This window comes from Eptesicus fuscus, chromosome 7 (genome assembly GCF_027574615.1).
Source record: "Eptesicus fuscus isolate TK198812 chromosome 7, DD_ASM_mEF_20220401, whole genome shotgun sequence".
Taxonomy (NCBI): domain Eukaryota; kingdom Metazoa; phylum Chordata; class Mammalia; order Chiroptera; family Vespertilionidae; genus Eptesicus; species Eptesicus fuscus.
Window position 1 is genome coordinate 65,579,189 of NC_072479.1, and position 26,669 is coordinate 65,605,857.

A 26,669-nucleotide genomic window follows, 5' to 3' on the forward strand; every position below is an offset into this window, starting at 1 on the left:
GAAGTCGCGGGCGCGGCCGCTGGTTGGCGGGCGCGGGTCACGTGGCCCAGGCAGGAGTTTCCCCGACAGCTGGAGGCTGCGTGGGATCCGGCGGCGGCTCGGAGCTCGGCGCTGCGGCCCTCCCCGCCCCTCCTCCTCCCCGCCCGCTTCCGCCCGGCTTATTATCCTCCGTATTGACAAACAGAGCGGCCGCGGCGGCGACTCTCGGCGAGCATCGGTAGCCAAGCCATGGGAGACAAGAAGAGCCCCACCAGGTAACGGCGCCCGGCCCCCGGGCCCGGACCGGGCGGGCGGCGGGGCCCTCGCGCCGGGCTGCGGGCGGCCGCCTCGCTCGCCGCCCGGGCAGCCAGCGGGGCGAGAACGGGGGCGACGCCGCTGCTCCGCGCGAGGGGCCGGCGCCGGCCGCCCCACAATGGAGCCGCGATGGCGGCGGCCCGAGCGGCGGCCCGGGGTGTCAGGGCGGCGCGGCGGCGGCGGCGGCGGCCGGGTGAGCGGCGACTGCACCGCGCTCGCGCCCTCCCCCTTCCTGACTCCCCTCCCCCTCCGAGTCGAGCGGCGGCCGGGCCCGCGGGGCCGGGGTCGCGGAATCGGGGCAGGGGGCGGGGCGGGCGGGCGGCCGCGGGCCGGGGCGCCGGGCGCGGCCTGCTGGTGACCCCGCGGGGCGTCGTGTCCGGGTTGTGTCCTGCAGGCCGAAGCGGCAGCCGAAGCCGTCCTCGGATGAGGGCTACTGGGACTGCAGCGTCTGCACCTTCCGGAACAGCGCCGAGGCCTTCAAGTGCATGATGTGCGATGTGCGGAAGGGCACCTCCACCCGGTGAGTCCCGCGTCCGCCCCGCGCGCCGCCCGCGCGCGCCCGCGCGCCGCCCGCCCGGCCGGCCGGGTCGCGGCGCCCGCCGAGGAGGACGCCCCTGCGGCTGCCCCCCCCCCCCCCACTCCGTGACACTCGCAGACCAGGCGAGAGGAGGCCAGAAGGAGGGGGCGGGCGCGATAGGAATTGGGTCAGATTGATCGCGACCCCAGCGATGGTTTGCGGTGAGGGCTAATTGAAGAGGCTGTAACGTCTTCCGCTGCCAGGAGGGCATCAATTATTGAAGGGAGGCAGTAGCTACTTGGATTCAATTCGTGTCACTAGGTGTAATACCCTCCCCCCCACCCCCCCCACCCCACCCCACCCCACCCCGCACACATTCCGGATATAACAGTGTTGGCTGCATTGTTGCGTTAGTGTGTAGGAACCAAAGGAAAACCATGAAGACCTCTTTAGGAGCAAAAGATGTAATTTACTATCGTTCTTCAAAGTAAAGTATTTGATTATAGAATACACAATAGGTTTAACTTCCTTTTTCATACAGACGCCTGGAAGGGTCAGATCAAGGTTTTGCTTCATGTTTGTGTTCCAGTTCTTTAATATATTTTATAAATAGGTAGTTGGAGGTGAGCCCAGTCACGGACACATTTTTACCGAAAGTATCTGAATATCTTTAGTTTGATCACATGGCAATCTGTTAGACTATACAAATGAGATGAATCGATCTCTGTCTATTTTCAGTCTTTATTTTATTGTAAGCTTGCAATAACTGAGTCTTTTACAAAAACATTTAAGTTGATTTACTGGGTAAAGAAAATCATCCAGGAAATTCAAAGTCAGTGACAGTCTTGATATGCCAGCACTTAGTTACAGAGTTCCTTCGCCTTTATAGGAAGGTAGTTTTTAAGTTAATTTATTGTAATCCTGTGATTTATAGCTTGATATTTAGTTAACATGTATTTTGATATCACAGAATCTGTTACAAACTAAATTACCACAAGAATATAAGTGTACTAATGTGATATACTGTTGTTGTAAAAAACACTAACACAAAATTGACTTTAGTTATATATTCAGTAGAAATTAGATTTCTAAAAATGAGAGATTCAGATTTTTAAACACCAGAGTATTTTATTAAAATTTTTAAATGTAGATTCAGAAATGGTTGACAATGATTTAACATTTTAAGATATACTCAGTGAATGAAGTATAGCTGCTTTGGACATAAGTCTTTTTGTAAATCATAGTATGCTTTTTGCATATTCCCATCTTCATTGGATGAAATTTTCCATAATATCCTTTAAAAAGCAAGTTTTCAAACATTTACAAAATTCAAGGAAATGGAACAGAACATTTTAATGAAAAAGTACCTGTTTTCTAAAATGAATGTGGTAACTATTTTTGGACCTGTGATTAAAGTATTTTTGAAAAGCAGAATATCTTTATATCTTTATGTCTATGTAAGGTTGGAATTGGTTTAGATTATGTTTGTATATCTATGTTAGTACTTTCCACTTTTAAAAATGCTCAACACGATTTTCAGAAAATTTGGTTTTTGGAGGCAGGAATTTTAAAGTGGAGATTATAATGATTATTATAATCTTAATCTCTGGTATTTATTATTGCTTTTTGTTGTTCCCTCTATTTTCTTGTAGCCATTAGAAAATTACTGAAACTAGAAGAGCCTATATGTTTATTTGCAGGGACAGCAAGGAAGGGGGGAAGCTGGTGTCCTACTCCACAGCCAGTCTTGGGGTTAGAGGAACCCTGAGAAATAGAGTAGGTGGTGGCAGCTCAGAAGAGAAGAAACAGGCTGAATACCTGGCACCTGGAGAAAGAAGGAATATGGTGCACAGGGGAGTTGGCCCAGGACAGAGAAGTGGGCCTAGTTTAAAAGAGGCTTGAGTCCCCCATGGGGGCCCCTGACAATTTTTACCAGTACATCTGAGCTCTTGTAGATCCAATTTTTAGTGGATTACTTGAGGAGGACTCAGAGAAGCATTCTCATTTGGATTGAAACTGAAGAGGCTCTGGGCAACTCACCAGAAGTCTAAGGGACACTCTGTTCCTAAAAGTAAGTGTTCTACACTACAACCCTCTCAGCTTCTTCCTTCCCCTCTCTGAATTGTCTCTTCTCTTTTGATTTTGGCTATAAATTAAGAGCTCTGAGAGCTCTAATTTCTCTGTTATTTTCTTCATACCATCATTTCTGAAAATCAGAGTGGAATCCATGTTTAGATAGAACAATGGAGCAGGGCATTGTTAATAGGGCAGATATTGATTGCACCACAAAATATTGCCCTCTCTGGTAATGTTAGAAAACAGGATTAAAGGACTGCAGAACGCTCTGGAGAAGCAAAAGTTTTTAGTAGTTGGAAGAAGTAATTCTCTACAACTGACATGTTAATTAGCAGTTAAGGTAATTTCAAGGATAAGATTGGTGATTACCAAAGCAGGGACTAGATAGCTTCGGAACAGAAGGATGCAGATTGCTAATGACTAGTTTGCAAGAGGACAGACTGGGTTTGAATCCCTTGGGTCAGACTGACCTTTGAACTGATTCTGTCTTGGTCCATAAATGGGAGGCCAAGTGTAAGCCTTCCCAGACCCTTGAAACATCTTTTTTTCTAAACCTCCGGAGAAGATGGGGCCATGGTCCCCTATAAAGTCTTCAGTGACAGTTTTATTTTCTTTAAAGAATATCTAGTTTTTAAAAAAAAGTCTAGTTCAGATCCTTTATATTACAGAAGACCATTTCCTTTGGCTGTATCCTTGGTAGGTCACGTTTTTCTGCAGAATAACAGTTTGTATGGAATGAAATGAGGTTATGTTCATAGCAGTATTTTAAATGAAATGTGATTTGATTGAAGTAGCTTCAATTCCTAAATTGATAAATTACATTCTTTAAATTTAAACCATTTCTATGATTGAATTTTAGTTTGTACTTGCTGGCCTTATTAGTTTAAATTTTATTAATCCTTTTTTAATCCAGAAGCTAAATAATTACATAGTTCAAGTACCTGAGGTTTTCTACATTGTGCTTTTGTGAGCAAAAATGATAAATGTCAAAATGACAGGAAAATTTTAAAAAGAAAAAGTTATGGTGACAAATTGTTATCGAAAGTACTACATAGTCTCCTTCATATTTATTTTTATTTTAAAAATATTTTTACTTATTTCAGAGAAGAAGTGAGAGGGAAAGAGAGATAGAAACATCAATGATGAGAGAGAATCATTGATTCGCTGCCTCCTGCACGCCCCCAACTGGCAATTGAGCTCCCAACCTAGGCATGTGCCCTTGATGGGAATTGAACCCGGGACCCTTCAGCCCACAGGCCAACGCTTATCCACTGAGCCAAACCAGCTAGGGCTCCTTCATATTTATATCTCAGCTTCTTATAACACATTGTGTCTCAAATATAAACCCAGGAAACTTTAAGAAATTAAGAGCCATTCTGAATCATCTCAGAAAATGAAATATTGAGTATAATGTCTGTGTGAGGAGAGTATAATGTAAAGTATATCCTTGCAGATATACTTCACCACCATGCACATGATGATTTAGATTAGTATCTTAATTGTCACTTCTTCATATAGGAATGGAAATTACTGCTTAATTCAGATAGCAAATATTAAAAAATGATGATGACACCCTAGCCAGTTTGGCTCAATGGATAGAGCATCGGCCTATGGACTGAAGAGTCCGTCCCAGGTTTGATTCCCGTCCAGGGCACATGCCTGGGTTGTGGGCTCAATCCCCAGTTGGGGGCGTGCAGGAGGCGGCCGATCAATGATTTTCTCTCATCATTGATGTTTCTGTCTTTCTCTCCCACTTCCCTTCCTTTCTGAAATGAATAAAAATATATTTTAAAAAAGATGATGAAATGTGATCTAAACGAGAACCTATAAAACACCTAATTCATAGGAGGCTTTCTAGTGTAATTTCAAGTGGAACAGATAATGATCTTCTGAAGGTAAATTGTAATAGCTCCTTTAGGTTCCCTCAGATGTTATTTTAGAGAATGATGAAAAAGATTTTACATAATAGAAAGAGCACTACGTGTTGTACTAAGAGTCTGGTAACCAGGGTTCTTACTCATTTCAGCCACTTCAGTACCCAGCATTCAGCAATGTTTATTGAACATCTTATTTTATATAAGAGCAGAGCTAGGTACTGGACATACAGTGGTGAACAAAATAGATGTTCCTTGCTTCTTTTGTAAAATTTTGTGATTTTTATCAAATCAGAAACACTTTGAATTGTACCAAATCTGTACATGAGGTAGTATTATTAAATCTTTTATGCTGAAGAGGTGAAATTTTCTCGTGTAAAGAAAAATAGTGTTTCTAACTGAACACAGTGTTGTGGTTAGGATCTGACTGTTGGTTTAAAGAATGAATTATTTCAGCTTCTATAGGATGGGATTAAACTATAAAATTCACATTTTGAAAAAACCTTAAACCAGTTATCATCTGATAAAAATCATTTCAGTATTATTGTTGTATTTCCATACTAGCTTCCTGTCTTGTAATTTGAAGTTTGGCACAGACTCTCCTAGACTTTTGGTGTGGGAATGGGAGAAAAAAATTGAGGACCATCTAAGTCAGTCCGCTTTTCAGATAATGCAGAATTCCTGAGCCTCCCTTTCCAGCTACCACACTGTTGTTCTAGGAGGGGGTGGGTTTCCTCCCTGTGTCTTGGGTTAGAGTAGTTACATGGGCTCAGTGTTTACAGAGCATTTTGAAAATGATTGTGTTTGGAGAGTCTAGGTAGTGGTTTTTAAAGTGTGATCTGAGGAACCCTGGAATTCCCTTTTAGGATCCTTTTAGGAAGCCTGTGAAGCCCAAACTATTTTCGTAATCATACTAAGATGTTATTCACTGTGTTGATACTGCAGTGGTGGTGCAGAGGCAGTGGTGGGTCAAACTGCTGGCCCCTTAGCATGAATCAAAGTAGTGGCACCGAACTGTGACTTTCACAGTAATCTTCACCACCATGCACATGCAGTAAAAATAATGTCAGTCTCACTTAAGAATATCTTTGATGAAGCAGTAAAAGTTACTAATTTTATGAAATATCATGTCTTTTTTAATATTCTGTTTCATGAACCAGGAAGTACTGGTACATATAAAAGCACATTTTGCTTTATAGCAAAGTAGAGTGGTTGGTTCAAGGGAAAGCAATTGTGTTGAGGTGCAAGCAAAACTAGCTCCTTTTTTTGTAGAACATCATTTTTACTTGAAAGAATTCCTGGCAAACTATAGTTCTTCAGACTTGGATATTTAGCAGATATTTTCTAAAAAATGAACACAGTGTGTCTGTCACTTTAAGAAAAACAATTGATAGTATTTGTTGCCAATGATAAAATGGAGCTTTCAGGAGAAAATTAGAGTTTCTGAAAACTTGTAACCACTACAGTGATATTAAGAACTTAGACTACTTTAAAGATGAGATCATGTGGTAATATCAATTAATGTAATTTATGATAGTTTGTCATGAAATTTGTCAATATTTGGATGATCTTCATAACTCAACATTTTCCAATAACCAGGGTATGATTTTACAAAACCATGCATGGATATAATCCATTCAAGGTTCTAATTAAGCCAGTGTTTTTTAAGGGTACACTATGAAAACTTCCTTGATGTGGTTTCAGATTTCACATGCAGCTAATCTTTGAGAAACAACTACTTGTGTGTTTTTTTATGTAATATCAAAGAAGAATATTCACTATTATCTGAAAAGGCTCTATTAAAATACTTCTTTCTTATTTCTACTACATATTTGTGGGAGTCCAGATTTCATGTTCTTGAACCAAAACAGGGTAGTGCAGCATATTGAATGCAGAAGTAGATATGACAATCCAGATGACTTCTGTTAATTTGCACTCGGATGTCGAGTGTGACTCGACACAGTTAGCATTAGAATAAAGGAATCGAGAAAAAAGCAAGCGAGTGCAAAGGGTTAAGCTCGATAATAGAGGTTTGCAAAAATATGCAAGTGCCACTCTTCATGCAAAATTACCATTGTTTTGGAAAATATAGTTTTTTTCCACAAAAAATGTTATTTATATCAACATGTGATGTACTTTTTGTTACTTTTAAAAATGCACTAGTATATATTTAAATTTTTTTCTGTTTATTTTATTTCTTGACAGATAAGACAAAAGCTCTTTTAACTTTTGAGAGTAGCGATTCTGAGACCAAAAAGTTCATGAACTGTTTGGTCTAGAGTTTTACTAACTTGGGTTTCTACATGCAACAGATTTATTTCAGCAGCATTCTTTTCCTTTCCTTTATCCTTTGTTGAGTAAGATCTCTATGTGACCTAGTTGTTAAACTCAGTGGCTTAATTTCAAATTCTTTCTATGTCATCTTTGTAGTAGTTGGTATTGGTAACCTTTTTTAAAAAAATTGAAATTCTCCTTCCTTGCCATCTGTAATGCTACTTTTCCCCTAGTTTTCCTTGTATGTCTCAAATGAATTTCTGCCTACCCAGACTTGGCTTCTTCTCTTTGTATGTGGCACAGACTTTCTGGAACCTGAGCTAGAAACTATTATTGACTCATATTTGATTGTAAGCCATCATCCCTTATGTTCAGTCTTTCTCTGGATTTTCTCTCAAATCTGTCCTTTTTCCAGTTTATGTAAGTAAAATTTAGAAGCCCATATCATCTCTCTTGAGTTATTGGACAAATTTATCTCTTCTCTAGAATGCTGCTAATGTTATCTTCAGTATAATTTTTGAAAACTATGTAATTATGTTGGTTCCTATATTAAAAAAGAGAGAGAGACTCTCCAGTTACTTCTAATCAAGGGTTAAGTTCCTGAGATTGATGTTTCAGGCAATAATAATCTATTCCTAAACTACTTTCCTAGCTTCATTTTCTGCTGTGTATCCCAAACAATCCTATGCTGCATCAGCACTGAAATATTTTGATCAGATGGTACTCCCAACTATCATTGATTCATTCTTATCTTTCTAAGTGTATATATATAGTAATTATTCCTAGAGAATCACCATATTGTAGTATTATTGTCTAGAGTTGTATCTGTTCTACCAGGCAGGGACTCTCTTACTCTCACTTTGGTATCCCCAGAAGCTAGTAGAATACCTGGAACATTGTAGGCATTTAAATTTTTTCAATTAACGTGTTGTTTTTTAAATTTGACTATTAAATTTGATATCCAGCATTGCTTTTCCAATAACTTTTAAGTCTGTATTTTTAAACATATTATCAGACTGCCCTGGCCAGTGTTGTTCAGTGGTTAGAGTGTCGGCCCACAGACCGAAGGGTCTCTGGTTTGATTTCAGCTCAAGAGCACATACCTGGGTTGCAGGTTCGAATCCTGGCCCACCTTCCATCCCCGTCCCGGTTTGTGCTCTTGCAGGAGGTGGCCCATGGATGTGTCTCTCTCATGTCAGTGTTTCTCTCTCCCTCCCTTCCAGTCTCTGAAAATCGGTGGTAAAGTGCTCTCAGGTGAGGATTAACAACAGCAAAAATATTAGCAGCTGTTTTGTTTGCAATTTATTGGTATATATTAGTTTTAGCATTATTACTTTTTTACAGCTTACTTTATATTTTGAAGCTGTGTTAATTGATTAAAAACACAATTTTTACAGTTAGACTAGTAACAGATTTAGATTTACTTTCTTCATTTTTAAACATGGCTGTGGTATTTTTATAGCACAATAATGTTTTAATACAATGTGTGGTTATTTTGAAGATTAAAGTAGAATACACTTAAAGAACTTAGTATCTTATTTTTTTTCTATTACCGTATTTATTTTTATTTGTTCTTGTCATATATTTTGCTTTATTTTTTAATTTTCTTTTTTCTTCTATTTGTCATTTATATTTTGAAAAACATACGTGTGGAAGTAGGAAATATAATTTTCTTCTCAGTTTTTGAACATATTTAGCTTTATCATTTTGTTTGTTTGTTAATCCTCACCTGAGGATTTTTTTCCATTGGTTTTCATAGTGAAAGGGAGAGGGGAGTGGGAGTAAAAGCGGGGGGGTTGCGGAGGAGATATTTCAATGTGAGAAAGACACATGGATTGGGATCGATCCTGCAACCCAAGTACTTGCCCTTGACCAGGAATCAAACCTGAGACCCTCCATTGTGAGGGCTGACGCTCTAATCACTGAGCAATGCTGGCTAGGGCTACCTTTATAGTTTTTAAAATTGACATATTAATTTCATGTTTTAGCATTATTTCAAAGGTGATGTTATACATGAATACCTTAGCATTTTTAAGAAATAACTTTGGAACATTTTATGTTTTTTATTTTTATTGTCTTACCACCACTTATTTAGGTCTTGTCATCCAGACTATTGAAATTTATATAATACAGCTAAAAATGAGAAATTCACTACTGAAGTCATGAAAGAGTACAGCATATTATAAAATATATTTTATTTCTCAACTAAATTATAAGATCTCTGTTGAATGATTTTTAAAGTTAGGATGGTTGACATTGAGGATCTATCAAAAAATAAAATATACTAAAACTAAATAGAGATTTGTGGCATTTGAGATTGTTTAATTGAAAAACAGTTTAGAATTCATATAGTGCATTCCTTTGAACTACTGAGTTTTAAATTAATGGAACAAATTAAATTTAATTATTAAAATTGAGCTAATCTTCATTTATCTGTGGACTTATTGCTTTTAAATATAAATTATACAAATTTAGCAGGCACCTAATAGGTATAGAAATTAGATAGACATTAAGAAAATAATGGAATTTTCCTTCATCTTGTACTTTTTACTGCATCTAGTTGTTCAGAGTCAGACTAACAGGATTAGTCACTGATATCTTTCTAGAATTTGATTATCATTTTGCCTGCCTAATTAACTATACTTCAAGACCCAGCTCATGCCCTAGCGGCTAGCCGGTTTGGCTCAGTGAATAGAGTGTCAGCCTGACTGTAAGGGTCCCGGGTTTAATTCTGGTCAAGGGCACATGCTCAGGTTGCAGGCTCGATCCCCAGTAGGGGACGTGCAGGAGGCAGCCGATCAATGATTCTCTCTCATCGTTGATGTTTCTATCTCTCTTTCCCTTCCTCTCTGAAATAAATAAAAAATATGTTTAAAAAGAAAGGGGGGAAAAAAAAATAAAAGACCCAGCTCACGTGTCTATTGCCTTTGATATTCTCCTAGGCACATCCCAAACTTGGAAGCCAAGCTTTCCGCCTGCCCTTCCCAGGCCTAAGCCTCCACTTGTGTGTCTTTTGTGCATATCTCTCATTCTGTACTCCATCTAGCTTTAGCATTTTCTCATAAATATAGCACCGATTCATGCTTTCTCAGGAAGCTGAGTATTTTTTCTCAGAGGACAAGGTAATCAGACAGGGGAGGATGGCTCTTTGGCTAATGTTATGAGAGTAACTATATTCTCTTTCTAGGATTCAAATAGTCCCTCAAAATTAATTTGTGATGTTTACCTTTATTATATCATTTAGCATACTATAGTTCTGTTACATATATGCATTTACTTGTTATGCTATCAGTTTCTAAGAAAATATGAGTTTTTCATGATCTTTTTTGAAAATGCTTGACAAAGTGCCTGGGAAGTAATGTGTTCAATAAAGGTTTGGTAAAAGAGGAACATAGGTATTAAAAAGGAAATTTTATTTATTTTAAATAAGCTTTGAAAAAGTTGGAATTTTGATACAGGTTGTATAAGTCATAATTTGGATAGGACCTCCTGTATACATGTGTGAACTATCAGAAATATATAGAAGTAAAAAAATTCTATAATTCTGTAAATGGTTATTAGACACTACCATATGCCAGGAATTATGCCTGAACTATAGAATTGTGGATGAGAGACCTAGTTCCAGCTCTCTGAGAATTTGAATTCTAGCAAAGAAGATATCTCTAGGGAGTAAACAGAAGGAATTTAAATTAATTTTCCAACACAGTCCTAGTTTTTGGAGAAGTACTGTGCTCAAATTAAGTATGAAATCAGTTATTGCTGTGGCCATCCTATCTAATAATAGACAAATATGCAAATGGACCATACCTCTGACACACCCACAAGCCACGCCCACCATCCAATCAGAGCGAGTATGCAAATTAACCCAAACCAAGATGGCTACAGCCACAGAGAGCAAGGTTTCCTAGGTAACAGAGGAAGCCAAGCTTTCCGCCTGCCCTTCCCAGGCCTAAGCCTCCACTCAAGCTACAAAGTTTCAATTATAGAAGGTAAACAAATTCAAACAAATGGCGGCAGAATGGAGCTTGAGAGAGCAGGCCAGGGTTGCTGCCGGCAACAGGGGAAGCAAAGCTTTCCGCACACCCTGGCCGGGCTCACCCGCTTAAGGCAACAAAGTTTCAATTATAACCCCAACACAAATGGCTGCCGGCCTTGGAGGGAGCCCCAGGCTTGGCTCCGCTCCAGGCTACAAAGTTTCAATTGTAGAAGGAAAATAAAATCCAGATACCAGGGCCTCCGCTTGCGTCGCCAGGGGGCGTGGCTGGCCTGCAAACCACCACAGGCCCCTTGCTCAGGCCGCCCCACACCCCAAGGGAACCCCCACCTGATCCAGGACGCCCTTCAGGGCAAACCAGCTGGCCCCCACCCCTGTACCAGGCCTCTATCCTATCTAATAAAAGAGTAATATGCAGATTGATCATCACTGCAACACACAATATAGCTGCCCCCATGTGGTCAAAGATCCTGCCCCCATGTGGATACAAGATGGCCACCACAAGATGGCCAGCAGGAGAGGGCAGTTGGGAGGCACCCGGCCTGCAAGGGAGGGCAGTTGAGAAGGACCAGGCCTGCAAGGGAGGGCAGTTGGAGGTGATCAACCCTGCAGGAGAGGGCAGTTAGGGGTGACCAGGCCGGCAGAGGAGGGAAGTTGGGGGCAAACAGGCTGGCAGCATAGTGGTTAGGGGGTGATCAGGCTGGCAGGCAGAAGCGGTTAGGGGCAATCAGGAAGGCAGGCAGGGAAGAAGTTGGGAGCCAGCAGTCCTGGATTGTGATCGGGCCTAAACGGGCAGTCGGACATCCCTCGAGGGGTCCCATATTGGAGAGGGTACAGGCTGGGCTGAGGGACAACCCCCCTCCATGCACGAATTTTGTGCACCGGGCCTCTAGTCTACACTAATAAAAGAGAAAGATGCAAATTGACCATACCTTTGCAACGCCCACCAGCCAGTCAGGAGTGAGTATGCAAATTAACCCAACAAAGATTGCAGGCTAATTTGCATATGCAGGCGGCAGCGGGCAGGACACTTCAGCTGCTCTGGGCCTCTGGGCAGCGTGGGAAGGCGGAAAGGTGGCTCTGGTCCAGAGCAAGGGAAGGCAGAAAGGCGGCTCTGGCCGGAGTGAAGGCGGTACCTGCAGCCAGGGGAAGGAAGGCCCATTCTTGCATGAATCTTCGTGCATCGGGCCTCTAGTTATTAATAAGTGCTTAAGCTAAAATGTGCTTTAACATCATGGCCAATTTCTAATTTGATGGATTATCTGTCTCAAGAAATTTTAGCCAAATGAAGCTGCCACTTCATTGCTAGGTAAAACCTTCTCTTTCTCTCTTTGTGTGTGTGTGTGTGTGTGTGTGTGTGTGTAGATGTGTATGTTTTTAAAAGAAACTACTGTTTTTAAAATAACAGTTGTTACATAATTGAAGATTTCATAAGACTAAAATGATTACTTGCTGATGACAAATTTACATAGGATGTTATAGACTGTACTCATCCCAGAAACCACCTTCTTTGAGAATAAAATAATTTCGTAATAGGACTACATTATTAGATTTAATCTGTGTTTCTTCAGTTATCTTATTGGTTATATTGGCAATGCTAATTGTTTTTCTGTAAAAAGCATTGCTGAGAAGTTTTAGCAAATTAATTTGTGTAAAGCTCTTTACACAGTGGCTTTTACATAGTAAATACTCACTAAATGGTAGCCATTACTGTTAAGTATGTATTTGTAAGCATATAATATATGGCCCTGGCCAGTGTGGCTCAGTTGGTTGGAGCTTCATTCCTGGCACCAAAAGGTCATGGGTTCGATTCCCAGTCAGGGCACATACCCAGGTTTTGGGTTCAGTCTTTGGGACACGTATGGGAGGCAACCAATTGATGTTTGTCTATCACGTTATTGTTTTTCTCTGTCCCTTCCCTCTCTCTCTCTAAAAAAAATAATCAATAAAAAATGTTAAAAAATGTAATTTATTATTGCCAAATTAATTTTTATGTACTATTGGTGATTTCTGGGGGTGGGGGTAGCAGTTCAGTAAAAGCAATATCTTTAAATTTCATTCATGTAATGCTGTACTGCATTCAGAATTCTTTCCTATATATCCTTCCATTTGCTTATCAAACCACCCTACATGGAGGAAAGGAAGATGGTCATCTCATCACAGTTTAGTGATAGAACCCAGATTGAGAATCAGGTTGTTTTGACTGATTGATCTTTTCACCCTTCCATCTCTGATAAACAGGTTTATAAAACAATCCTGTTCAGGTAAAAGGTTTCTTTGCTTATTCCTCTTTCCTTCAATATTAGATACAGGGCCAGCATACTTTGGTAGAAAGATTAGCATTCTCTGGGGCATCAAGTTTTACTCAAGGATTTAATGAAACCTTAGTTTTTGTTTTGTTTTGAAAGACATATTGACCTTAAATATTCATCTTTTATAGGTTGTAATTTTTACTGGTATTACAATTGCATAAAAATGTCATAATGACTTTGTAAATTATTCATTTAATAAATATTGAACACCTACAATGTCTTTGTTTATTGACTTTTATGTTTGTTAAAATATCTACCTCCCCATTTAATTTAATTTAATTTAATTTAATTTAATTGTTGCCAGTATTACAGATGTCCTCCAATATAATATTTACTCCCCCTTTACCTCCTTCCTTCCAATCCTTACCCCCCCAGGCCTTCACCACACTATTGCTTGTGTCCATTGTTTATGCATAGCATATCTAATAAAAGCATAATATGCAAATTGACCATCACTCCAACACACAAGATGGCTTCCCTCATGTGAACACAAGATGGCTGCCACAAGATGGCCGGCAGGGGAGGGCAGTTGTGGGCGATCAGGCCAGCAGGGGAGGGCAGTTGGGAGGGACCAGGCCTGAAGGGGAGGGCAGTTGGGGGCGACCAGGCCTGCAGGGGAGGACAGTTGGGGGGGCACCAGGCCTGCAGGGGAGAGCAGTTAGGGGCGACCAGGCCAGCAGGGGAGGGCAGTTGGGGGTGACCAGGCCGGCAGGGGAGGGCAGTTAGGGGCAATTGGGCTGGCAGGGGAGCAGTTAGGTTTCGATCAGGCTGGCAGGGGAATGGTTAGGGGGTGATCAAGTTGGCAGGCAGAAGCGGTTAGGGGCAATCAGGCAGGCAGGCAGGCAGGCGAGCGGTTGGGAGCCAGCAGTCCTGGATTGTGAAAGAGATGTCCGACTGCACCAGGATTGGGTCTAAACAGGCAGTCGGACATCCCTCGAGGGGTCCCAGATTGGAGAGGGTTCAGACTGGGCTGAGGGACACACACACACACACACACACACACACACACACACACACATGCACGAATTTCGTGCACTGGGCCTCTGGTATGTATACAAGTTCTTTGAGGGGGGTATGGAGAGAGATTGAGAGAATTTCAGAGCTGGAGGGAAATTTTCAAGAGCTTTCATAATGTTTAGTCATTTCTTGAGACAAGCTAGTTTTTATTACTTGAAACCTTAATGGTAAAGGGATAAGATAGTCTTCAGAGGAAAGATCCTGAGAGGTTTCAGGTAGAGATGTTTGCATTAAAATTTTTGAAATAGGTTGAGGCCACTATTGTTTGCAAACCTTCCTTGGTTAGGATTTTCAGCTCAGTTTGGAGGATTCTTGTTGTGGTACTGTCTTAGGGAACTGCCAGGCAACATGTAGCAATCTTCTGGGTTTGGTCTTTTCTATTTCTTGAAACTCATGGCTCTAGCCTAGCGTCCTTTTGACAGGTAAGAAGCCTGGAAAGATTGATTTGTTTGAGGTCAGTAACTAGTTAGTGTCAGATTCAGGTATTTGCATTTCCAGTTCTTTTTATTACCTAGCCATGGCAGCATTTAAATTTGCTGGCTAAGTTAATTTCATAAGGATTTCTTTTAAATTTCCTTATAGCTAGATCTAGTGTTGTACAACTTGATAACTTCTAACACTAAACCTATTACTTATAACTAATATAATAAGAACTTATGTTAAAATCGGGGCTAGCATAATTAATGAAGAACAAAGTACTATCAGTTATTTTCCCTGTGTTAACAAATACATATGTTTTCATTCATTTTTATTGCTGGCTAACATTTCATTCACAATTATTTGACCATTTTATTGTTGATAGGCTTGGTGTAGTTGAAGTATAAATATTAACAAACTTCATTTTGATGTCTTTTATAGTAGCATTTATTGTGCTGTGTATCTTGTCTTCTTTGATATCATAGTATTTCTTAGAACAATTCCAGTAGATATTATTTCCCCTTTTATGTGATATAAATAATAAGGATCACTAATAATATAATTAATAACCAATTTGATTATATATGTATATATGAATGTGCATGTATGATAAAAAGTTTTTATAATTCTAGGTGCATCTGCAGAGTAGGCAAAGTTGTTTTGGTCTTCTTTCGTCTTTTCCCATCCCTTTTTGCTATTTATCTTTTGTTTCCCTAGGGCCCAAAATCTCCTCACCAATGTTCATTTCTAGCCTATATTCTAAATTGTTCTGATTCCTGCCTGGCTGGTGTGACTCAGTCATTGAGCATCGACCCATGAACCAGGAGCACATGATTCCTTTCCTGGTCAGGGCACATACCCAAGTTGTGGGTTCGATCCCCAGTAGGAGGTGTGCAGGAGGCAGCCAATCAATGTTTCTTTTGAATCAATGTTTCTATCTCTCTATCCTTTCCCTTCCTCTTTCTCTAAACTTAATTTAAAAAAACATTTAAAAAATGTTCTGATTCCTTTATTTTCTTCTTTAGTAGCGCTCCTAAAATCTTTTCTGCTTAATAAAGTAATCTGAATAAAGTAATTCATTCAAATGTGAATGTAAATAAAAGTGAGCATGGTGGGTAGCGTTTTTTTCTTAAGATAATAACTCTCTGATGACAAAAGTATTACATGCTCATTGAAGATACTAAAAGAATGAAGAAGTGTAAGGAGGAAAATAGGAATGCCCACCATCCTCCTATATAATAAAAGGCTAATATGCAGATAAACCGAACTGTGGAATATCCGAACAACTGGTTGCTATGACGTGCGCTGACCACCAGGAGGTGCATGCAGAACATGGCAGGCATCAGCAGTAGGTGGCAGCGCGCTGAACGTGGTGGGTGTCAGCTGCAGCGGGATGGTGAAGCAGGTGAGTGGGGGCGCCAGACCAAGGCCGGGTGCCGGTTGCTGCCATCCAGGCGAGCCTCGTGGTTACTGAAAATTCTTAGCTCCTGTGCACCGCGGTCCCGACCAGCGCTCGCACTCGCTGCTGGCACCTGGCGCCAGCCCCAATTGCTCTGCTGTCATTGGGTGCAAGCCACGGCTGCCGGCCCTGATCGCCCCTCAGGGCTTCTCCACCTTCCCCTGCTTCTGAGGGGCAATCAGGACCGGCAGCCGCCTCTTGCACCCGCTGCCGGCGACGACCCCGGTCATAACCACTGTCGGCACCAGAGCTGCCGCTCGCACCTGCTGCTGGCGCCTCATACTGGTCCCGATTGCTCAGCACTGTCAGTGGGTGCAAGCGGCTGCTGCCAGCCCCGATCGCCCCTGAGGGCTTCTCCACCTCCCCCTGCTCCTGAGGGGCGATTGGGGCAACAGCCGCCACTCGCACCTGCTGACTTTGCCGGCCCCACTTCTCTGGCGCCGGCCCCAATTGCTCCACGCTGTCAGCGGGTGCAAGCAGGACCGGCACTGTCAGCGTGTGGTAGTGGCAGATGGGACTCGGAGGCCATGGCGGGAGGGGCCGGGTGGGCGTGCAGAGGATGGGCCAAGACCCACCCCTGTGCCCACCGCAGTTTCACAGCCTACAGTTCCTTTCAAGGTGCACGAAGTCGTGCACTGGGCCCCTAGTCATAATATAATATCTCTAGCCAGAGATAGCTATTTTGTTGTGTTTAATGTGCTTCTTTTCTGTCTTTTTACACATAGATATTAGCATTTAAAAGTGCAAGTTGAGGTATCTGTTTGGAAGAATGGGGGAAAGGAGGAGACTTCCAAATTGGTGGCCTTCTCTGACTTCCCATGACTGCTTTCAACTTGCCTGATCCTCTATGCTCCAGTGTGTTTCACAGACACTAATCCTAGGGAATGCTCTTTGAAAACAAGAAATCAAGAAAGTTTGAAAATATTGTATGTAATCTTCATGGAGTTTAATAAAGTTTCTTAGAAGAACAACTTGTTTTATTTGAGTGTTCTCAACCTTACTTGACCAGAACATGTTGGGTCATACTGTTCTGTAGACCCTTGCTATTGAAGTTGGTCCAAATAACAGTGGTATTAGTATCACCTGGGTGTCCTTTAGAAATGAAGAATTTGCCCTGGTCACAGTGACTCAGTTGGTTGAGCATCAGCCCAAGTCCTAAGAGGTTACCAGTTGGATTCCAGTTCAGGGCATATGTACATGTTGAGGACTTGATCTCCAGTAAGAGGCGTGATCGATGTTTCTATCTCTCCTTCTCCCTTCTTCTCCCTCTAAAATGAATAAAACATTAAAAAAATAAAAAAGAGAGAACCAAGATGGTGGCATAGTAAATGCCTGTACTTGCTGCCTCCCACAACCACATCAAAATTACAACTAGAATACAGAACAACTATCATCCAGAACCGCGGGAAAGCTGGCTGAGTGGAAGTATTACAACTAGAGAGGTAAAGAAGAAAGCACATTGAGACTGGTAGGAGGTGTGGAGGTGCGGAACGGACTGGTCTGGCACCTGGGTGTGCCGCTTTTTTAATAGGGAGGGAGATCACCTCTTTGGAGGCCGCCTGGAGGAGCAACGAGTCCCAGTCCCACACCAAACCCCCAGCCCACGGTCTCAGAGGTGGGGAAAGAATTCCCTATGGGCAGTAAGAACTACGGGTTGTAAAAACCAGTCTGGATTGGGGCTGAGTGACACACAGGCTGCTAGAGACCAAGCTGCTACTATTAAAAGGCCGGCACTGCAAACTGAATTTACAAGCTTCTGCTTGCTCTGAGCTCTAGTGCCGGGCAAGGCTCTGAGGGACCCAGACAGATATAGGAAGAAATTGGACTGTTGGCTTCAGGACAGGAACGCGTGGGTGGCTTTCTTCCAGATGGAAGATGCTCTCAGTGGTCATTGTTCCCGTGCTGGGACCTCCCTGGTATAGGCTGACTGGCAGCCATTTCTGTTTGCTCCACCCTGGAGATTCCCTGAGACCCTGCCTCACCCAACTTACAACCCCAACCACCCAAGCTGTTTGCAGCAGCTTTTGCATATGAATGGCCTGTCCTTTCTTAGCCTAAAACCTATCAAGCTGCAGCTGGGTCAGGGAGCCCCAAAGCTATTAATAAAAAGCCTAAGGCCAGCACCAGCCTGCCTTGTTTCACAACTGGGCCTGGTCTGGGCACTTCCAAACCCAATACATAGAGGAGGAATCTGTAGATCTCTCTGAAGCTCCTGCTGGGTGGCCCCAGGCAGTGGCTGACTTTGCACCTCCTTGGAGATCCAAGAGCCACTGTGTACCCAATGGTCAGTGTGAGAACATACCAGATTATAACTCTTCACATCCATAAGTGACACACTCAAGGGGCAGACTCAGTGATCACCAAAGCCCCACTGAAGCAAGTCATGCCCCATAAGGGTGTGTCCTGCTCATCAGCTCTCCCCCTGAAGTCACAGCTGGTCCCCACAGCCAATTGGCCTGGAGGTCAATTCTTCCCAGTGGTACCGACAGCAATCAAAGCTCAACTACAACAAGACTGTGCACACAGCCCACAAAGGGGTGCACCAAGAGTGTCCACCTCAGGTGATTGGGGAGGCTGAGCCACTGGACCCTTTAGGACACCTAATACACAAGGCCACTCTATCAAATCAAGGAGACTTAGCAGCTACCCAATACATAGAAACAAACACAGGGAAGCAGCCAAAATGCGGAGACAAACATGTAACAAATGAAATAAATGGAAGAAAGCAAACTACTGGATACAGAGTTCAAAACCACAGTTACAAAGTTACTCAAGAATCTTCTCAAATCCTCCGAGGAACTTAGACCTTCAAGGATCTTAGTGAGAATGCTAAAAAAAAAAAGGGGGGGGGCGGGGAGGAGTAAAGGACCAGTTAGAAATTAAGCATACACTGACTGAAATAAAGAATAATATACAAGGATTCAACAGTAGACTAGAAGACCCCAAGAATCAAGTCAATGATGTGAAATATGAGGAAGCAAGAAACACCCAACCAGAAGAGCAAAAAGAAAAAATAATCCAAAAATATGAAGATAGTGTAAGGAGCCTCTGGGACAACTTCAAGCGTACCAACATCTGAATTATGGGGGTGCCAGAAGAAAAGAGATAGCAAGATATTGAAAACCTATTTGAAGAAATAATGACAGAAAACTTCCCCTACCTGGTAAAAGAAATAGACTTACAAGTCCAGGAAGCACAGTGAACCCCAAACAAGGAATCCAAAGAGGACCACACCAAGACACATCATAATTAAAATGCCAATGGCAAAAGACAAAGAGAGAATCTTAAAAGCAGCAAGAAAAAAAAATAGTTATCTACAAGAAAGTACACATACGACTTTCAGCTGATTTTTCAACAGAAACTCTGCAGGCCAGAAGGGAGTGGCAAGAAATATTCAAAGTGATGAATAGCAAGAACCTACAACCAAGAATACTCTACCCAGCAAAGCTCTCATTTAGAATTGATAAAGAGCTTCACAGACAAGAAAAAGCTAAAGGAGTTCATGACCACCAAGCCAGTATTATATGAAATGCTGAAGGGTATTAATTAAGAAGAGGAAGAAGAAGAAGGTAAAGATAAAAAGTCATAAACAACAAAGTGACAACGAATATATATCAACAAGTGAATCTAAAAATTGAATAAAAATCTGATGAACAGAATAAACTGGTGAATGGAATGCAATCAGTGGCATGGAAGAAATGGAACAGACTGACAATTCTCAGAGGGAAAGGGGTGTGGGGGAGTGCGGGAAGAGATTAGACAAAGATCTTCTATGCATGTATGCAGTACCTATGGACACAGACAGTAGAGGGATGAGGGCCTGGGGTGTGGTGGGAGCCGGGTGGTGGGAGCTATGGGGGAAAAAGAGGGATATCTGTAATAATCTCAACAATAAAGATTTTTAAAAAAAAGGAAATGAATCTCTGGCCCCCACCAAGGACTTACTAAGTCAGAACCATTTTAACAGGATCCCTGGATTATTCATACACACCTTAAAATTTGAGGAGCACTGCTCTATAGTTTTTTTCAGGATAAGATGAGCTGGGTGAGGTTCTGAGATGTTCATTCAACGTGCTCTACTTTTCTCCAAGGGCTTCTCCCCTTTTATTGTGTGTGCAGGAAGGGTTGCAAGTATGCGTGTATGTGGGCATGCATGTGTATACAGGCATGTGAGTGTGTGGGTATGTCTGTTTATGGTGCCCCTCCTCTGTTCGGCCAACACTCCCCTTATGAACTTTTATGTCCAAAAATGACTCCTCTGTTAACACCTTTTGTCCTTGCTTCTGTTTATTCATACACAACCATACATTCCTTCAGCCATATAGCTCATTCAGGGCTGGCTCTGGAAGCCTCCTGTGAGGAAATAGGGAGTAGGAGTAGATGGGTTTGCCAGGTAGAATCAAGTAAGTTTCTTGGAGTAGAAGATAGCTGGCCTTCCCTCAGAAGGGCCTAGGGGTTTTTAATTGTGTTGATTAGAACCCTGAGGTCTCATGGAATTGTCTCACGGCGTGCCAATACCTTCAGCCAGATCACCTACACTCATTTTATTTATTAGGATTTTTCTTGGTTTTTATTTCCTAGAGGTGTTTTGCTGTCAAGCACTTATTTTGAAAATCATTGCCTTGTTCCATCCATTTAGCCTTCTACAACTCAGATTCTTCTGTTAAGCATTACTGGGTTGTGACTGGACTTCTTAGTCTCACATTTCAAAGGGAAGAGTTGATAATGAATTTTGTGTAGTGGCAGGGAGATTTGAAGCTCTCTCTTGAAAAGCCTTTTCTCCCTCCTTCCTTCACTGTATCTTTCCTTTATTCTCATCCTTTTTCTTAGACATATTGCTCTTTTTAAAGACCAGGGCTGGTAAGGTCCAAAGGCACATAATCTGATTAGATGAGTAATGAGAAATACAGTTTATAGATGCAAAATGAATTAATAATGTCATCAAGTATTACTTTTGTTAAAATTTATAAGACTATTCTATTATCTACGAGAATCTCGTTAGCAAATTTGGTCACTATTCCCTTGTTGCCAATTTTCCATAAACTTAATGTCTTTGATTACACAGCATTTTTATATAATACTAGAGGCCCGGTGCACGAAATTGGTGCACAGGGGTGTGTGTCCCTCAGCCCAGCCTGCACCCTCTCCAATCTGGGACCCCTCGAGGGATGTCTGACTGCCCGTTTAGGCCCTATCCTGGTAGAATTGGGCCTAAACGGGCAGTCGGACATTCCTCTCACAATCCAGGATTGCTGACTCCCAACTGCTCGCCTGCCTGCCTTCCTGATTGCCCCTAACCACTTCTGTCTACCAGCCTGATCACCCCCTAACCACTCCCCTGCCAGCCTTATTGATGCCTAACTGCTCTCCTGCCAGCCTGTTTGCTCCTAACTGCCCTCCCCTCCAGGCCTGGTCCCCCCCCCACCCCCCCCAACTGCTCTCCCTTGCAGGCCTGGGTCCCCCCCAACTGCCCTTCCCTGCAGGCCCGGTCTCCCCCAACTTCCCTCCTCTGCCAGCCTGGTCACCCCTAACTGCCCTCCCCTGCAGGCTTGATCACCCCCAACTGCCCTCTCTTGCAGGCCTGGTCCCTCCCAACTGCCCTCCCCTGCTGGCCTGATCACCCACAACTGCCCTCCCTTGCAGGCCTGGTCTCTCCCAACTTCCCTCCCCTGCTGGCCAACTTGTGGTGGCCACCTTGTGTCCACGTGGGGGCAGCCATCTTTGACCACATGGGGACAGCCATCTTGTGTGGAATGATGGTCAATTTGCATATTAGTCTTATTAGATAGGATAGAGGCCTGATGCACGGGTGGGGGCCAGCTGGTTTGCCCTGAAGGGTGTCCCAGATCAGGGTGGGGGTTCCCTTGGGGCGTGGGGCGCCCTGGGCGAGGGGCCTGTGGTGGTTTGCAGGCTGGCCACGCCCCCCGGCAACCCAAGTGGAGGCCCTGGTATCTGGGATTTATTTATCTTCTATAATTAAAACTCTGTAGCCTTGAGTGGAGCCAAGCCTCCTGCTTGCTCCGTGGCCGCAGCCATTTTTGTTGGGATTTATATATCTTCTATAATTGAAACTTTGTAGCCTTGAGTGGAGGCCTAGGCCGACCAGGGTGTGTGGAAAGTTTGGCTTCTTCCATTACAGGGGAAACCCAAGCCTCCTGCTCGCTCCGTGGCCACAGCCATCTTGGCTGGGTTAATTTTCATACTTGCTCATGATTGGCTGGTGGGCGTGGCTTGTGGGTGTAGCAAAATGATTAATTTGCATATTACTCTTTTATTAGATAGGATACCTTGGTAATTCACATTTTAACTGTAATTTTGCTGTTTTCCACTTGTATAGGATTTCATTATACATATTCTTAGTGCAAGAAAATATATCCAGTTTTATTTTTTTCAAATATGTATCTATGTTAAATTTTTATGTGTATTTAGTATGATAACGGAAAGAAAAAAAAGAGCTTCAACATTTAATAACTCCCTACAATTATGTAGTATTGTGGTGAAGAGTTTAGACTCTGGAGTTCCACTCTTTGGGTTTAAATATTGATCTCACCACTTAATGACTGTGTGACTTTCTGAAAGATACTCAGCTTTTTGAGCTTCAGTTTTTTCATTCGTAAAATGGAGATGGTAACACCTACCTTATAGAGTTGTTGTGAGGATTAGATGAGATAATTCTTGCAAAGTACTTGGCACAGTGCCTACTGTATAGTAAGTCCTCAAAAAATGTTAGCTAAAAACATCAAATACACATGTGGTAATATAATTTATATAGGGTTTAACAGTCCCTATTGTCAAATATGGGATCCTAGTGGGGTAACTAACAAAACCAGAGCATAAGAAAGTGTTTTCTGCTCTGGCTGGGTAATTAATTTGATGCATCTTTCGGATACACCATGGTTGTGGGTTTGATCTCCAGTCAGGGCACATATAAAAGCAACCAATGAATGCATAAATAAGTGGAACAACTAATCCATGTTTCGCTCCCTTTCTCTCTAAATATCAATAAACAAAGAGTTTAAAAAAAGATGAAAGTACCCTGGTAGTGTAATAGTGGTAAGCAGTGCATATACACTTAAGAACTGAAACATTTTAAATCAGCATTTTTTACTATTTGCCATAGTTAAGGAGTAAGTTTATTTTCAAGGTTGGAGTGTCAGCACAATCATGGTCTTTTTTTGGATACTGTCATCTTATACATATATATGTGTGTGTGTGTCTGTATATGAGGCCTGGTGCATGAATTCGTGCATGGGTGGGGTCCGGCCAGTCTGGCCAGGGGCCTGGGACATGGTTGGTTGGCCGGCCTGCCTGCTGGTCGAACTCCTGGTCGAGGGGACAATTTTCATATTAGCCTTTTATTATATAGGATATACACTGAGTGGCCCGGTTATTATGCATTCAGAGATCATAATAATCTGGCCACTCAGTGTATGTGTCATGTAATGCTGTTACTTCTGCCTTGCACTCTCCTGTCCTCCACAACTTCTTTCTAATTCTTTATGATTGCTTAAGCATCATTTCTCTTGAGAAGCACTCCTTTATTCCTAGGCCAGAATGAATGCCCTTTCAATTACTCTTAAAGCATTCTATGCAAAATGTAATGATTGTATTTACACAGTGTATTGAAAATATTTTGTTTTGTTTCTCTTTCCTTCCCTGGACGAATCTTGAGAGTAGTACCATTGGTCCTGGAGTCATATTTTAGTTTAAATCCCCACCTTGCCATTTGTAGTCATATAACCAGAGGGCTTTTTGGTGATTAATGATGTAAGGAAATGAGCACTGTTCTTAATAATAAAGATAATAATTGTAAATAATGGTAATAAAAATTCTCAATGCCTGTCTCTATGTCTTACATAGGTATTGATAATGCTTAACTGAACTGCAAAGGCTCCTTATCATTTATGGTTCTGTGGCTGCTTTAAACTGTTTTCCACTTCTTTTTTAACACGTTAAGAGCCAAGCCTGTTTTGTCTTCCTTTCCGTTTAGCCCGCGATATCCGATTTCACCCATACGCTGGCTGCACCAGTGACTGACGAGGTCCGGACGGAAAGTATAGTGTCAGTTACCGGTGACTGACATGGTGCTTAACATGTTAAGGGACATTAATATAATTTAATTTCATGAATCTGTGAGTCGGATGGAGTATGTTTAATTTTTCCTGTTTTATTTGATAAAAGAATTTATGTAAACCCAAGTTACCTTCATACTTGGCTCTTTCAGCAGTTTAAAATGTTTTCCTTTGCCATCAATTCAATGTATAGTTGATACTGCAGTTGATACAGCATTTTTTTTTTTTGTCTTAATGTCCTGCTTACTTGTTTGTTGAATCTTAACTAGAGGCAGACAGATCATTTAGTGGAAGCCATTGCATTAGTCAAGGGAAGAGACACTAGTGGCCCAACAAGGATAATATCAGTGGGAAAGAGAAACGAATGGATTCTAGATATGTTTAGGAGGAAATTTATAGGACTTATTGGGTGCTTGGAGATGGTTGTAGGAGGTAGGAAGTTGAGTTGTAGAGAGGGGAGAAGCAAAGATGAATTCCAGATTTTGGCTTAGTTAAGTAGCTGGGTAAATAAATGGTGGAACTTCTCACTGACATGGGGAACAGGAGAAGGGCAGGTTTGGGTAAGGTAATAGTTCATTTTTAGATTTGTTTAATTTTAGGCATCTGTGGAAAATCTGAGAGGGGAGACTTATGAGGAAGTTGGATATGTGGGGCTTAAGCTTAGGAAAGAGAACAGGGCTAAACATATTTATTGGGTAGTTATCAGTATACATGACCGAGTTGAAGGCATGTGAGTGATAAGACAGATTAGGGAGAGAATAGACTGCATAGCATGAGAAAAGAAAACCTAGGACCGAAAATTGAGAAAGACTTTTGTGGTTTTTTTGGTGGTGGTAGAAGAAGAGCATCCATAAAGAAGAAGAAAGAAATAGAGGAGAAAGAAAAATTAAATATGGAGTAAGAAACCCAGGAAAGTGTAGTTATAGAAACAGAGGGAAGAGAATGTTTTCAGAAGGTCAGCCATGTCAAATGGCCTTTACTTTAATATTTTTTTTTATTTTCTGTTAATTAATTAATTTATTTATTATTATTTTTTTTACACTTTTAAATTTCTTTATTGATTAAGGTGTCACATATTTGTCCTCATCTCCCCATTCCCATCCCCCCCCTCCCCCCGCATGCCCCAACCCCCTGTTGAACTTAACCGTTGGATAGGCTCATATGCATGCACACAAGTCCTTTGGTTGAACTCTCCCCCTCCCCCCCCCCCTCCCCTATCCTCCCTCTGAGGCCCGATAGTCTGATCGATGCCTCCTTGCTTCTGGTTCTGTTCTTGTTCCTCAGTCTATGTTGTTCATCATTTCCCCTAGATGAGCGAGATCATATGTCACTAGATATATACTTATGAGAACTGAATGTGAGACGAGCAATAATAGTTATGCTGACAGGCAGATTGATCAGTCTGTAGTGAGTTTCTTTCTGGACCAACAGTTCTTTTGAGACCCAATTTCAATGACCACCAGTTCCTTATGTGTACATGTCAGCACTGACCCCTCAGCTCTGGATGGTGGACAAATGGTGGTAACGGAGGTCCGACTCCCTCTGGTTTGGTCTCGGCGAACCCAGGGGCACGGCTTCACCCGGACTAAGGGGCACGTGGCCTCACCCGGATCTAGGGACACATGGTCTCACCCGGACCGAGGGACGCTTGGGCTCTCCCAGACCCAGGGGCACGTGGCCTCATCCGGGCCTAGGTGTACGAGGCCTCACCCGGATCCAGGGACACATGGTCTCACCCGGACCCAGGGACGCTTGGCCTCTCCCAGCCCCAGGGGCACGTGGCCTCACCCGGGCCTAAGTGCACGAGGCCTCACCCGGATCCAGGGACACATGGTCTCACCCGGACCCAGGGACGCTTGGCCTCTCCCAGACCCAGGGGCACGTGGCCTCACCCGGGCCTAGGTGCACGAGGCCTCACCCGGATCCAGGGACACATGGTCTCACCCGGACCCAGGGACGCTTGGCCTCTCCCAGACCCAGGGGCACGTGGCCTCACCTGGGCCTAGGTGCACGAGGCCTCACCCGGATCCAGGGACACATGGTCTCGCCCGGACCCAGGGGTGCGTGGCCTCTCTCAGACCCCGGGGTACGTGGCCTCACCTGGACCTAGGTGCACGAGGCCTCACCCGGATCCAGGGACACATGGTCTCACCCGGACCCAGGGACGCTGTCAAATGGCCTTTACTTTAACCAGAACCTTAAATTTCTCCTTGCATTCTATGCAATGTTTATTTAACAACTGTGGCATTAAAATATATTTTTTAAGTTGTAACGATAATCTTGTGTAGTGCTTGTACTAAGCTTTTCATGATAGTTATAACAGTTCTGAATTATTTCTATAGGTTAAATAAAGGAGGTTAATA

The 26,669-nt window shown here is 42.6% G+C and overlaps 1 protein-coding gene across 6 annotated transcripts in view; it reads left to right on the forward strand.

Moving 5' to 3' along the window:
• The window catches only part of YAF2 (YY1 associated factor 2), a 100,458-nt gene continuing 73,789 nt past the window's right edge, over nucleotides 1-26,669 (forward strand). For 4 of the 6 annotated variants that reach the window (XR_008556620.1, XR_008556621.1, XR_008556619.1 and 1 more), the window contains exons 1-2: nucleotides 18-254; nucleotides 689-814. Coding sequence is in view for 2 of the 6 variants with exons in the window: in XM_054719156.1 (XP_054575131.1) it covers nucleotides 229-254; nucleotides 689-814 (152 nt within the window). In the remaining 4 variants the exon portion in view is untranslated. Of the gene's footprint in view, nucleotides 255-688; nucleotides 815-2,511; nucleotides 2,883-26,669 lie in introns of all 6 variants that reach the window. The other 2 variants (XR_008556622.1, XM_054719157.1) reach the window with 2 other exon arrangements.